General features: G+C 44.4%; 1 protein-coding gene across 1 annotated transcript; it reads right to left on the minus strand.

Annotated features, from left to right (window-relative positions):
* Window positions 1-4,852: 4,852 nt before the first annotated feature.
* Window positions 4,853-8,931, minus strand: LOC124685853 (protein JASON-like). The gene is made up of 8 exons (XM_047219881.1): window positions 8,869-8,931; window positions 8,713-8,779; window positions 8,549-8,622; window positions 6,477-6,569; window positions 6,328-6,407; window positions 5,183-6,023; window positions 5,020-5,102; window positions 4,853-4,922 (listed from the first exon to the last, which is right to left on the minus strand). The coding sequence occupies exons 1-8, from the start codon at window positions 8,929-8,931 to the stop codon at window positions 4,853-4,855; spliced, it is 1,371 nt and encodes a 456-aa protein (XP_047075837.1).
* Between the last annotated feature and the right edge of the window lie 5,378 nt (window positions 8,932-14,309).

Below are 14,309 nucleotides of genomic sequence, written 5' to 3' on the forward strand. Positions count from 1 at the left end.
CGCCACTACCTAGCACCCAAAATGAGCTAACTGATCAACTGAAAACTGAGTCTCACCCGCCTCTTGTTCGCACGCACAGGAAAAGAAGCACTAAATCTCTTGGTGGTGGAGCTTAGGCGAAACCCAGGTTTAATCAACCTGTAGGAGAAAGGCGTGACTTCTGAAGGTGTTGCTGGCTGACTAGTGGCAGGGCGCACTAACAGCGTCAGTAACAACGTGGAAACTACACATAACACAATCAAAGTACTTTGCCCCAACTTGCAGTGAGGTTGTCAATCTCACCGGTTTGCTGAACACAAAGGATTAGACGTATCAAATGAAAGAAGATGTTTGCAGAAAGTAAACAGATAAGGATAGCAGTTGAATTTATCAGTAAAGGAAATAGGACCGGGGTCCACAGGTCACTAGAGATGTCTCTCCATAAAGAAATAGCATGTTGGGTAAACAAATTACGGCTGGGCAATTGAAGAATATCGATCGATACATGACAAGATGATTACTATGATATTTGATATTGAGAATTACAACATAATACATAGATCGTAATCCAACTGCGTCTATGACTAATAATTCACCTTCAGGTTAGCGTCTGCACCCCTTTCATTATAAAGTTGCAAGCAACAGACTATTGCATTAAGCAATGTGTGTAAAGTAAACAATAGAGTTACCCTTGGATAAAACATTGTTGTTTTCTCCCTAGTAGCAACATCACATCTACAACCTTAGAAGTTATAAAGTCACTCTCCCAGGAAACTAGAGGCATGAACCTACTATCAAGCATAAATACCCCCTCTTGGAGTCACAAGTGTCCACTTGGCCAGAGTTTCTACTAGCAACAGAGAGTATGCAAGATCACAAATAACATATGACATGAATATATAATCAATCTCAACATAGTATTCAACATTCATCGGATCCCAGCAAACCAAACATAAAGGATTACATAAAGATGATCTTGATCATGTAGGGCAGCTCACAAGATCGGTACATGAAGCACAAGGTGGAGAAGACAACCATCTAGCTACTGCTATGGACCCATAGTCCAGGGATTAACTACTCACGCATCACTTCAGAGGTGGGCATGGCGATGTAGATGCCTCCGGCGATGATTTCCCCCTCCGGCAGGGTGCCGGGAAGAGCTTCAGAACCCCCCGAGATGGGTTCGGTGATGGCGGCCGGGACGGAACTTTTCGTGGATGGAGGCTCCGGGTATCCAGGATTTTCCCGAGAAGATGTATAAATAGGCGGAGGATTCAGGTCGGTGGGGCGCCTGTGGGCCCCACACCTACCCTAGGCGCGGGCCAGCCCTAGGCCGCGCCTAGGGGTTGTCTGGGCGCCCTGGTGCGCCTCTTCGTCCCCCCTCCGGACTTTGTCTTTGTTTCAGTAAAATATTGACTTCAGCTTTTGTTTCGTCCAATTCCGAGAATATTTCTTGTACAACTTTTCGGAAATACAAAAACAGCAGAAAACAGGGAACTGACACTATGGCATCTTGTTAATATGTTAGTGCCGGAAATCATATAAAAGTGCAACGAAGTGTTAACAAAACATTTATGAATTGGTGTAAAACAAGCATGGAGCATCAAAAATTATAGATACGTTTGAGAGTATCATCGATCGCATCGTTGTTGCATCTCTCGCCTTTCCACCTAGTCTACTCCGAGGGAGACCATAGATTTTGTTCTCCCAAATGAAACGATGGCGGCGGGCGGCGACATTCTCCCTCCTAGGGCATCATTTTTGGAGCAGGTGTTGGCTGGAGGGGTCATGAGGTGCAGCGGCGTGGTTTCTTCTGCATAAAAGATGATGAGTCTTAGAGGCGTGGTGCAATAGGGTATTAGCGACAGACGTGTGATGATGGATGAGTGCAGGGTGGTGGCGATGTCTGAGTCATGGTCGCGTCGACGAAAGGCATGGCAAGGTTAACGCATTGATCCCTATCAAGAAGACGGGCTCACAAAAGAAATTGGCGGCGACTTCTAGAGCATGAGCATGCGGTGCTCCGGTTTTGGATGATGTGCATAGATGTGAAGTCCCATCCAAATAAGAATTTTAAATGTATGATCAACACAATGTAACCAATTGCCAAATATATTAGCAACACTATGCGGTTGATTCAAGGTAAAACCTACATGGATGCCTAACCATATAGATCTAATAAATTTACACTTGAAGAATAAGTGTTTGATTGTCTTATCATGGTGACAGAATACACACCTTATACTTCTGTGTGACAATTGCGTTTTATAAGTATGTCATTGGTGAAGATTACTCCTCTACGAAGATACCATGCAAATATTTTGCCCTAAGAGGTATTTTCATTTTTCATTTCTTCTTCTTCTTCTTCTTCTTCTTCTTCTTCTTCTTGTTATTATTATTATTATTATTATTATTATTATTATTATTATTATTATTATTATTATTATTATTATTATTATTATTATTATTGGCACCTCCGGTTGGACGAGTGCTCTATACATGGAGTCACTGGGAACTTATCGCTCTCACGTAGGTTCCGCCGAAATTGGTTGGACCATGTAGCAAAACATTCTATGATGCAAGCATGGGGAAACTAAATCACTTTTGAACGTCACATTTGCTGGAGAGGACTTCAACACTCTAGCGATGGTATCGCTCTTGTGACGAACAAACAAGCTAGTAAAAACTTAAGGGATTCACAATATCGAAAAAGAGTTGGTTGGCTTCAGGAGTCACTCAATTGGATTAGATCGGGGATTGGAATAAAACTTCTCAGGAACGATAGCAGATTTGGCACTATAGCTGAGGTGATTAAGCGTTAACATGATCAAAAAATGGAATGAATGTTGCAAAGTAGATTTGTTTAGAACAGTTGGCTCAGACGGCTGATGAATGGATCACCCCTATGATGAAACAAAGACCCCATTATGTCCCCCAGATTTGCACATTCTTCATCCCGTTTTGCCATTGTATAGAGCTGGACATTACTCCATCCAGGCACTTGTCTCCTAGAATCTAATTTATGGGCCATCTTTAATTATAAACGATCTAAATTGGAAAAAAATGTTTATGCTTCGCCATTAGACTGTTTCTGCTTCGCCATTAGACCAGCCAAAAAATGCTGACTCCTAGGTTTTCAATAGACTAGAAACAATATATGCGAGTCTATGTTTTTTCTTATTAGAAAGGTTTGTTACACCCGGTCTTCAGCAAGGAGCTTGTAAACCCACCTACCTACAAGAGCTTGTAAAGCTAATTCATTTTCTCTTATTGACGAATGTAGGCGAGCTAGCTAGCCAGAGTCTCAAATCCTAGCTAAGAAAAATAAGCCTTTCACGAGATCTTCTGTTTTTTCAACTCCCAACTTGGACGTCACGGATGCACGTACGCTTGATACTACTTGAGCTGGTGGTCAATTAACTAGTCTCTGGGATAGCGCTACAGTAGTGTTAAAAAAACTAGCTTAGCTAGGGACATGAAACAACAAGTAGCGCGACACGGGTAGAAACTTGACACAGACGCTTTCGCAAATCAATGTGTGGCTAGATACAAACCGTTTGGCATCTTGTTGAGACTCAAACGCATGTTCTGGCCTATCTAGTAGCCCGGTTAAGCACTTGCAATCTTGGTTTGTTTTGCTTGGGATCGATCAGCTAGATCAGATGCAATTTGCAAGCTGTTTCAAAAATAAGTGACGAGCCATGCATGAGCCCATGCGAGCAAGACACCAAGAGACAAGAGCTACCCTATGAAAAATTACCGCACTAGCCAACTAAACCAAAAGTCCAAACTGATAGAAAGAGAGACTGATCAGTGTATTTATATTAAACACCCTAGACCCAAATGACAAGAACATCTCAAACTACCGATATCAAGGAGTAATTACAGTCCACGATCACGATGGATCGAATACGAACCGATCGACCACACAAGTTTGTGGTGGGGTGTGTGGTCGCCGGGAATCAGCGGCTACAGTGCATGCAGATGCAGGCCATCATGCCTGCCGGAGCGAGTCAGACAGGGAGACAGACAGGCAAGCCCGCGTGGGCGTGACAAACAGTCGTCGTACCCGTGAACCTCCAACTGCGTGAGGGGCCTCTACCATATGACCCATTTGAGCCATAGATTAGTGGTCTTTTAATCGGCTGCCGGGGCATGGATCTGGGCATCTGGCTGGTCTTGGCTTGCATCTTTGTCTCTTTGTCCTGCCCTGTTTGATGAGTTGATCTCGTTTTGTTTTCATCGTGTCAGGGTTTTACAGTGCCTGCGCCATTCTTTCCAGTTTGGGAATTGGGGTTTGATTCCCTGGTAGCTCCCCCACACCTTTGTTTGTTTGCATTGCACCGATGTCCATCCCAGACGGATCCAGCATCTCACATGCAGTGCAAATCTTACCGTGTTAAACATCGTAGAAACTCTTCCCTGTCTATCTGGGCCTTCAGTGGGTCACATGTATTGATGGGATTGGGATACTGGTCCATGATCCAACAGAGCGAGGCCAAAGCATATTCTCTGCAACACTTTCAAAACTGATCGATTGGAAAACTGTAAACGGCAACCACCGTTGCTGTTTGGGACAGACCCAACATCACAGTACAAGCAGAGAATGAAGCAATGTTTTGTTCTTTTTATTGATATACCCAGCATCATCAATCAGCAGGTGATGATGATCGCTTAATCACAGCAGCGACGCATATCATGTATTTTTACGGTGTAAAGTTGCATTGGGGCGCAAACAAGCTTCACTTGAGATGGGAAATGTAGTTCAACTTCAGACACCCAATCTGCAAATGGTAGACAGTTGACAGGACCAGCAGCTAAGGGGGGCTCATGTCGGATTGGCCAACATCTGGACCGTTTCCCAGGCCGTCGATCACGAGGAAGCAGTTGCAAGGCTCTCCATTGCGTCTTCCTCGAGGTGGATCAGCTTGCCACTCATCTTCCTGGTACAGTTGCCAATTATTCATGATGTGAATGTTAATTCTGTGGTATCTGGTGAAAGCGTTTGAAGGAAGGAAAAAAAATGCACGGTGTACTTACCTTTCATGCTTCGGTTTCTCATCGGATAAAACTTTCATCAGCCTTTCCTCAAATGGTGTGGCATGCCAATTCACTTTCTGGTCCTAATAACAGCAAAGTTCGTACTAGAGTAAGCGAAACAGATAACTATGGTCGAGGGAAATATTTAGAAAGAAAAAAATACCTCCTTATACTTGGTGGTTGTGTTTGGAATCCCATTCCCGTCCCACACCGCCTTCGGCAACATGGGAGTAGGATTGTCATCGTTCCAGTTCAGCCCAGAAGCAACAAAGATCGGCACCTCAGTGATATCGCCGATCCTCCCGAAGCCCGGCAGCTTTCCGAAGTCGCCACCGATTCCACTATGGCTCTCACTACCTTCTGCAGATGAAGTCTTGAGCCAAGAGGACAGACTAGCCACGCCATGCTTCTCATTGTATGAACTACTAATTTTCAGGAGCTCTCCAATGCCACCATCCAGAATCTGATGGCTGCCATTCTGGTTCTTGTGTTCCTCTGGAGATGTCACCTCTTCAGCCTGCCCTTTACTTTTGGCATGGAATGAAAACGGTGCAGATTCTGGTAGCTCCGTGTCTGTGCTCACCGAGCTTGGTAAAGCTTGCTGAGGTTTCTCAGTAGAATCTTCACACAAGTACCTTCTCTTCGGAGGATGGGATGCAATCATAGGTGAAGACTCATCTCTCAGTTCCATCCATTCTAGTTTGTTCTCGATAGGTCTCAGAACAGGGTAGATGAACTGTTTGCCTGTCCTCCCACGCTTTCCAGTCTTAACATTCTGCTGGTATGCTGTAAACATTGTTCCAGGAGTCTGAATGTCACCTCTGAGAACCAAAGGAGTAGGGAAAGGCGAGTCGCTAGAATCAAGGTTCTGGTTGGTGATGTTCCGGCGTGAAGACTTGTCCTGTAACAATGATACAGACTCTGATTCAACCGCGCTAACATCATCAGCACCTTCATCAGTGTTCTGGTCATTACTCAATTCACCATGCCCATCACAGTTGAACCTATAATAGAAGAGACGAAGGGTTATCTTTTTGACGAGTTAACCAAAGTAATGGCAGTACTTTACAGGTTAGGAACATTCACGAAGATAGAGGCTCTTACCCTTCAGATGAGTTATCTTTATATTCAACCCCAGTAACATCATCAGCACCTTCATCAGTGTTCTGGTCATGACTCAATGTACCATGCCCATCACAATTGAACCTATATGAAGAGACAAAGAGTTAACTTTGTGGCTAGTAATGACTAACACGACACTATCTTATATAATCACAACATTCACGAAGATAAGGGTTAGGTCTTTACTCTTCAGATATATAATCTTTATCTTCAGATACCTCCGTTATCCCTTTAATATCCTGTGCATTATTGGGCGTGTCATCGCACTGTGTTGTCAAACAACAAAGTCAGGCAGCGAATTGCATGAAAAGAAGACCACAAAACACACTCGTTACCTCATTACTATTATCTGCTTTGATTTGATTTGATACTTTTAGAATTTCTGGAGGGGTTTCTGATATTGTGCCACATGATTTGAGATAATTTGCCTGGTTATAGTAGAATGCCATGAAAAATCATCTCAAAGAAATTTGAGCAAAATACGGAATTTGTAATGTAATGTAGAGTACTAAGTTCAATAAGATAAAACAGACTTGCAAAGGGGAAGTGACATTGACTATGCATGGCAGGCATAAACCTAGAAACACCCAACAAACGAGTATTACACAACTTTTCCAAGGCAATCAGTTGGAACAGAGTATTGCCGAGAAGATAAAACATACTTGCGAAGGAAAGTGTAACATTGACTTTGCAGTGCAGGCATAAACCTAGAAACACCTAACAAATGAGTATTACAGAACTTTTCCAAGGTAACCAGTTGGCACAGAGTATGTCAAAAGCTCAGAGCCACTAAGACATGACCTATATCTGAGGATTAGAATCCTACCTGATCATCATAATATTATAATTAATTATATCATACGTACAAAAAATATTTACAAAGTAATGCACTGGGCATCTTACCCCATATTAGAATTTAGCAAAGTCTGAAAATTCAGAAGGTGTTAAAAAGTACTCCCTCCGATCCATAATAAGTGTCGGGAACTTAGTACAAAAGTTATACTAACTTAGTGCTAAATCCTCAACACTTATTATGGATCAGAGGAACTATATGATTTAATCTTTACAGTGCACATAGGCTTTAGCAAATCGAAAAACTAGCATCTGCAAAGTTTCCAGTGTGCTTGTGGGCCTTGTGGCAGTATTTTTTATGACACATCCAGTGAACATAGTCTAAACAACGGGTTGTACGGTTTAAACTATAAGTTGTATATTTTTTCAGCCAATTATTACATGTGTCTCCAGAAGCCAAAAAGTAAAAAAGCATTTAAAGGCAGATAGTTTTTTTTGTTGTTGCCAGGTCATACTTTATACTACATTCTACAGAACAGAAAATAGTTCTCACAGATCAATGCAGAGTACAGGCGTTGGCACACATTGCAAAATTAAATCCAGCGAACATGGAATATTCAAGGGTCAAAACGTTATTTAAACTTAAAATGCATAAACAGATAATTGTCATATACTCCTATACCCCCATAACCAAAGAAAAGATGAAAGGAGAAAAATAAAAACTTTGGACATAACATTGAGCTGTAAACTTTACATTCTGGTACATGGTTCCCCTTGGCAATTACAGAAGTCCCTTCTAACTACAAAGTTCAACTAGACATAACCCATAATAAGTTAATAACACGAGACAGAGAATAATCCATCTAGGCTACAACACCTACGGACTATCGATGAAGACCACATCAACAGTGTAGATGTGACAAATAGAGCAGTTCAAATTATATGCATCAACCAATTCAATTTTAACTGCTGCCTGCTGACATTATGGTCTAAACAGACGGTTGGAGGGTTTACACTGTAAGTAGTATTGTTTTGAGTCAACCACCAGATGCGTCTCCACAAGCTAAAAAGTTAAGAAGTATTGAAAATGCAGATTGTTTTATTTTTGTTGCCGGGGCTGCATGCATTATACATTCTAGTAAACAGTGATATTCCCGCCGATCAATCTAGAGCATAAGCCTTGGCACACAGGACAAAATGAACATCCAATTAACATGGCATATTTAGGAGTAAAACTTTGAGATTTAAAACTTAAACTACACAAAGAGCCCATTTCTGCATAAAACCCCCGCTGCCAAAGAAAAGCATGAAAGGGGAAGATATAGTTTGTCGACATATTACTGCTAGGGCTGCACACTTCACATTAGACTAAATAGGTCACATTGGCAATCGCAGAAGACATAACCGATAATACAAGATCGAGAACAATCCATCTAGGCTACAACACCCACATTCTGATCTGTCCATGAACACCCCCCCATCGACAGTGCATGTAGACGTGACAAACGGAACAGCACAAAATCTACGCATCAACCGATTCAATACGGTCCGAACGCTGACGGAGCTGCACACAGTAACAACAAGCAAGGAAACAGAATAACGCCTTCGCAGGTACCTCTCGCCTGAGTTCGTCGTCGAGGCCTCCGCCGTTCCCCAAATCCTCCTTCAGTTTTCCGCCCGCTCCAAGTTCTGAAACCAAAAACCAAGAAATCAGTCCACGAGTGCGCCGAACCCGATCGGATCGGCCGGGGAAAAAGAAAAAGGAAATTCAGAACCCACTTGGTGCGTCGTCGTCGCGGTCGTCCAGGAAGGCGTCCCCGAGCCTGCTCGCGCGCACGAGCGGGTCCTGAGCCAACGGGAACAAACAGATCATGGCCGTGCGGATCGAGAAGGAGGGGTTTAGGGAGCGGTGAATGGCAGAGGGGGTGGGCGTACCTGGAGGCCGTCGCCGGACGCGCTGCCGGGGCGGCCGCGGAAGCAGGAGAGGAAGCAGCCCATGGCGGCGAGGGATCGTACGGAGAGCGCGCGCTCAGTGCCGGCCGCCGGCGCGGTTTGAGGGTTTGGGGAGTGGTGCGGGATCCCGGGGGAGAGATTGGTGGAGATGGAAAGGGTTGAAGAGGGGGAGGAGGGGGGCAGTGAGATTTGAAATGGAAATTCGAAACGGAGGACGCGATGACTTCGCCTGGTGGGTGGGTCCTGTAATGCCGTTTGCGACGAGTGAAAGGGGCAAGGGCGGCCCATCAGAGAAACCTTGTTGGCCTGCCTAATCAGTCAGAAGATTTTCATGGGCCTGAGGTTAAAAATCAGGCCAGTGGAGATATATGTATAACGAAATATTGTTAGGGCCAAATTCTATACACTGACGAGGTCGGTGCTTAGGGCATCTCCAGCGGCGCGACGCATTTTAGTGTCCGTTTGCGTCGCGCAGCGGACGTTGAAATGACCGTTTTTGTCCGCGTGTCCGTTTGCGTCTGGGGTTGGCTCCAGCAGCCCGACGCATTTTTTTTCTTCTCTTTTTCATTTCAACATACTTCCAAATATTACAAATTGGAAGATTATTTTACACAAACTAATACATAGTTTGGAACATGGTTTACACAAACTAATACATAGTTTGCACCATGGTGGACACAAATATAAATATTTTAAAAATAGAAACCAGCTTGTGTTGATTTCCGTATGTTCGCCGCCAAGAAAGAACATTCGAGGGCACACCCGAGTCACCCAAACCGGAAAATCCAGCTGGAGGATTGACGGTGCCCTTGTTGGTTCTACCGATGGCGAACGTACGTAAACCTTCCACTACCGGCTTCGTCTCGGCCCATAGCCGCATTCGCCGCGAAGAAAGAACACTCTACGTTCTAACTATCGGAGTCCGACTCGGATTCGCCGGTGTGGTAGTGCTCGCGGCAGGCCGTGTCGTCGAAGACCTTGACGACCATCTCACCGTCTCCCTCGTAGAGGAAGGTGAGCCGGCAGCCGGGCTCGAGCGCCGTGTCACGGCGAACTTGCCCCACCCGTGTGCAAGTACATCTTGCCCTCGCCCGCCGAACAGACTCGCACGGCCCGGCCGGCGAAGCTGCACCGGCCTCCCGTAGCCGCAAATGCGCCGGCTCGACGCCGTCGACGAACTTGTCCGGGAGACGCTTGATGCCGAGCGGGTCATCGTCGATGCGGAGGAGGAACTCGAAGCAGCGTCCCTCCACGTCGGAGGAAGACGAAGAGGGCGCAGGCGACGGCGAGCGTGGGGCCGTAGCTGCTCCACCACGGCGGCCCCTGCCCCATCCCCGGGCCGCCCAGTGGCCGCGGCCTCGACCGCCTCGCCGGCCACCGAGACCCGCCATGGTCTTCCTCGCGGGGCCGGCGTCGCCGCAGAACACCTAGGCGGCGGAACGCTGGAGCTTTGTGGCGGCTAGGGTTTCTATGGAGGAGTGGATGAGGTAGAAGAAGGCGCGGCCCCTTTATATAGGCCGGAGGCATGCGGTGGCCGCGGGACGCGTGGCGACGCCATTAATGTGGTTGGCGGAGATGGGCTGCGGCCGCTCGGCAGCCGAGGCATCGCCATTAACGTGGCGCAGACTGCCGAAGCGACGCAGCGGCGCCAGTCGCAGAATCGTTTGAGAAGACGCATCGACGCAGGGTCGCTGCCAGGCGAGCCCGACGAAACGTCCGCCGGATACGAGCGGACACTTTCGGCGTCCGCGCAGTGTCCGCGGAGACGCATCCGAGGCGCATATTTGGGCCAGGTTTGCGTCTCCACGGACGGCCCGGTCTTTGTGTCGCCCCGCTGAAGAGGGTGCCAGACGCATTTCCGGTCACGGCGGACGAAAACGACCATTTGCGTCGCGCCGCTGGAGATGCCCTTACCAAGCACCGCACACCTGGTCGGTTATTGGGCCTGATACATTTGTTTTTTCTTCGTCTTTTGTTTATGTTTTTTTCTTTATTTTTGTTTTTTGTTTTTTTCAAATTTGAAATAAGTTCAAATTTTAAAAAGGTTTACATTTGAAAATTGTTTAAATTTAAAAATGTTCATAAATATTTTTTAATGTTCGAATTTAAAACATGTTCATATTTCGGAAACAAAATCGAAATGTTCAGATTTCGGAAAAAGTTTAGTTTCTGGAAAAAAATTAGATTCAATTTTTTTTGAAAACACAAATAAAAAACAAACAATAGAAATAAAGGCAACGATGGGTCGGCCCAATACCTAACATTATGTGTGCGTCAGCTGGTAATGGTAATAGTTGACTGCGTCGTAGATAGCACCTTGTACGCTACAATTTGATGGCTATTGTTTACCATTAGAAACCCATTGTGGCTTATTTACATTTATGTATCATAAAAATAGAGAGGTTACTCTCCTAAGCTTGATGGATAGCACCCACAAGGTTTGATTCTTCCTCCACTGTAGATGGGTTTTATTGCAATTTTTTGTATTCACGAGACAAAGGTACATAAAAGCTAAAGCAAGTAGGCATATTCCTTCTGAAAGATTCGAGGTCTTCCTCATCAGAGGCTCTAGCGCCTTACTTTTCTTCCGTTTTTCCAATCCCGATTTGAACTATGAGATGTGGCACAAGCCAGTTGAAGAAACCATTGCCGAGAAACCATTCGTTTTCTTTCTTTTCAATGATCCTACTCGAGATAGGGAGAGTAAAAGCCCTCATTGTCAAATCTGTCTATCTAGTGCACTTTCTCCTTGCTCTAATGAACTGAACACCAACTTATTTGGATTGTTACAGATCTAGCTATTTCTCGGCCAAAGCCCATGCTCTCTTTGCTTGCTTCCTAGTCAAATATGCCCTATCCGTCTTACTTGAATATGAATGGTATATATAAGAAATATAAAATAAACTTCCTCAGATTGCTCAAACCACGTAACCTAATCAATGCGCCTATTCTCCTAAATCAAGTCAAAAGGGATTTCATGGCTCAAAGGACTTTTAAGCCCAAAAGGGGCCTCGCTCGACCATAAAAGAAAAGTCCATTTTCAATCAACTGATGAATACCGTCAATCCACTTTCAATCAATCGACAACTGATCTTCTTCTATTCTGAACGTCTTAAAGTGTACCATTCAGAAAAGGTAAGATTACAGGGCGCTATGAGGAGGAGATTTTGAAAAAAGATTTCCAATTAATTAGTACGAGAAGCCCCTTATTAAATAACTTCGCTCGAAGGTCCAAAGTAAGATGATTAACCCATGCCATCACTTTCAACCTTAGTGTCGTGTTATCCTAGAATCTAACCAGTTCTGGCTCTCAAATAACCAATTTACTAATTCAGGTCGTGCTAGCTTTTGCAATTTTAATACAGATAATGAAAATGGTTTTGAAAGGATCTAGCCTTAGTTCTTAGCAACAAGGCCTACGATCAAATGCTTCTTACTCCTTGTTCTTTGGTCTTTGTATTATTTCACCAAATGGTTTATGTAATTCTTCAATGAATGGTTACTCTATCCACGCAATAAGGTGATGATGTTTGTTATTCAGATCGTATATCATTATATTGTTTGTATCCCTCTCATTGGGATTCCTAGAAACCTCCACCTATAGAGATGTACATGTATTGCGAGGAGGTTGTTAGTGGCAGTGATCATGATAGCTCTTCTGTGTAGCTCATTCGTCCAATGAAGGAGAAAAATGTGGGTCAAGAAGTAGCACTCTCCAGCAAGCATGATAAAGATTATATGTTGCCAATCTCCCTATGATCTTTAGCATTGTATCTTTTATTTTGTAGAAGCATAGAATGATTATATTGTAGCTTAAAATGTATGAAGCATGATACGTCTCAAACGTATCTATAATTTTTGATGCTCCATGCTTGTTTTACACCAATTCATATATGTTTTGCTTACACTTCGTTGGATTTTTACATGATTTCCGCCAATAACCTATTAACAAGATGCCACTGTGCCAGTTCCCTGTTTTCTGTTGTTTTTGTATTTCAGGAAAATTGTACAGGAAATATTCTCGGAATTGGACGAAATAAAAGCCGAAGTCAATATTGTACCGAAACGAAGAAAGAGTCCAGAGGGGGGTCGGAGAGGCGCCATAGGGCGGCCAGGCCACCCCATGGCGCGGCCTGGGCCTGGCCCGCGCCAAGGGGGTGTGGGCCCCCAGAAACCCCACCGACCTAAATCCTCCGCCTATTTATACATCTTCTCGGGAAAACCCTGGATACCCGAGCCTCCATCCACGAAAAGTTCCGTCACGGCCACCATCTCAGAACTCATCTCGGGAGGTTCTGAAACTCTTCCCGGCACCCTGTCGGAGGGGGAAATCATCGCCGGAGGAATCTATATCGCCATGCCCGCCTCCGAAGTGATGCGTGAGTAGTTCATCCCTGGACTATAGGTCCATGGCAATAGCTAGATGGTTGTCTTCTCCACTTTGTGCTTCATGTATAGATCTTGTGAGCTACCCTACATGATCAAGATCATCTTTATGTAATCCTACATGTTGTGTTTGCTGGGATCCGATGAATATTGTATAATATGTTGAGATTGATTATATATTCATGTCATATGTTATTTCTGATCTTGCATGCTCTCCGTTGCTAGTGGAATCTCTGGCTAAGTTGATACTTGTGACTCCAAGAGGGGGTATTTATGCTCGATAGTAGGTTCATGCCTCTAGTTTTTTGGGAGAGTGGCAATAACTTCTAAGATTGTAGATGTCTTGTTGCTACTAGGGAGAAAACAACAATGTTTTATCCGAGGGTAATTCTATTGTTTACTTTACACACATTGCTTAATGCGATAATCTGTTGCTTGCAACTTAATACTGAAAGGGGTTCGAATGATAACCGGAAGTTGGATTATTAGTCATAGACGCAGTTAGATTACGGTCTATGTATTATGTTATAATGCCCAATCAAATCTCATAGTAATCATCTTGTCACATATGATCGATATTTTGTCAATTGCCCAGCTGTAATTTGTTCACCCAACATGCTATTTATCTTTATGGAGAGACACCTCTAGTGAACTGTGGACCCCGGTCCTGTTTCCTTTACACTGATAAATTCATCTACTGCAATCATGTTATGTTTACTTTCTGCAAACATTTCTTTCCACTCGATACGTCTAATACTTTGTGTTCAGCAAACCAGTGAGATTGACAACCTCACTGCAAGTTGGGGCAAAGTACTTTGGTTGTGTTGTGTGCATGTTCCACGTTGTTACTGACGCCGGTAGTACGCCCTGTCACTAGTCAGCTAGCAACACCTTCAGAAGTCACGTCTTTCTCCCACTGGTTGATTAAACATTGGTTTCTTACTGAGGGAAAACTTGTTGTTGTGCTCATCACACCTTCCTCTTGGGGTTTGTGTTATCACCAGATTTTGGCTAAATCAGGAGGTGGGCCGCGATCA

This window comes from Lolium rigidum, chromosome 2, assembly GCF_022539505.1.
Source record: "Lolium rigidum isolate FL_2022 chromosome 2, APGP_CSIRO_Lrig_0.1, whole genome shotgun sequence".
Taxonomy (NCBI): Eukaryota; Viridiplantae; Streptophyta; class Magnoliopsida; order Poales; family Poaceae; genus Lolium; species Lolium rigidum.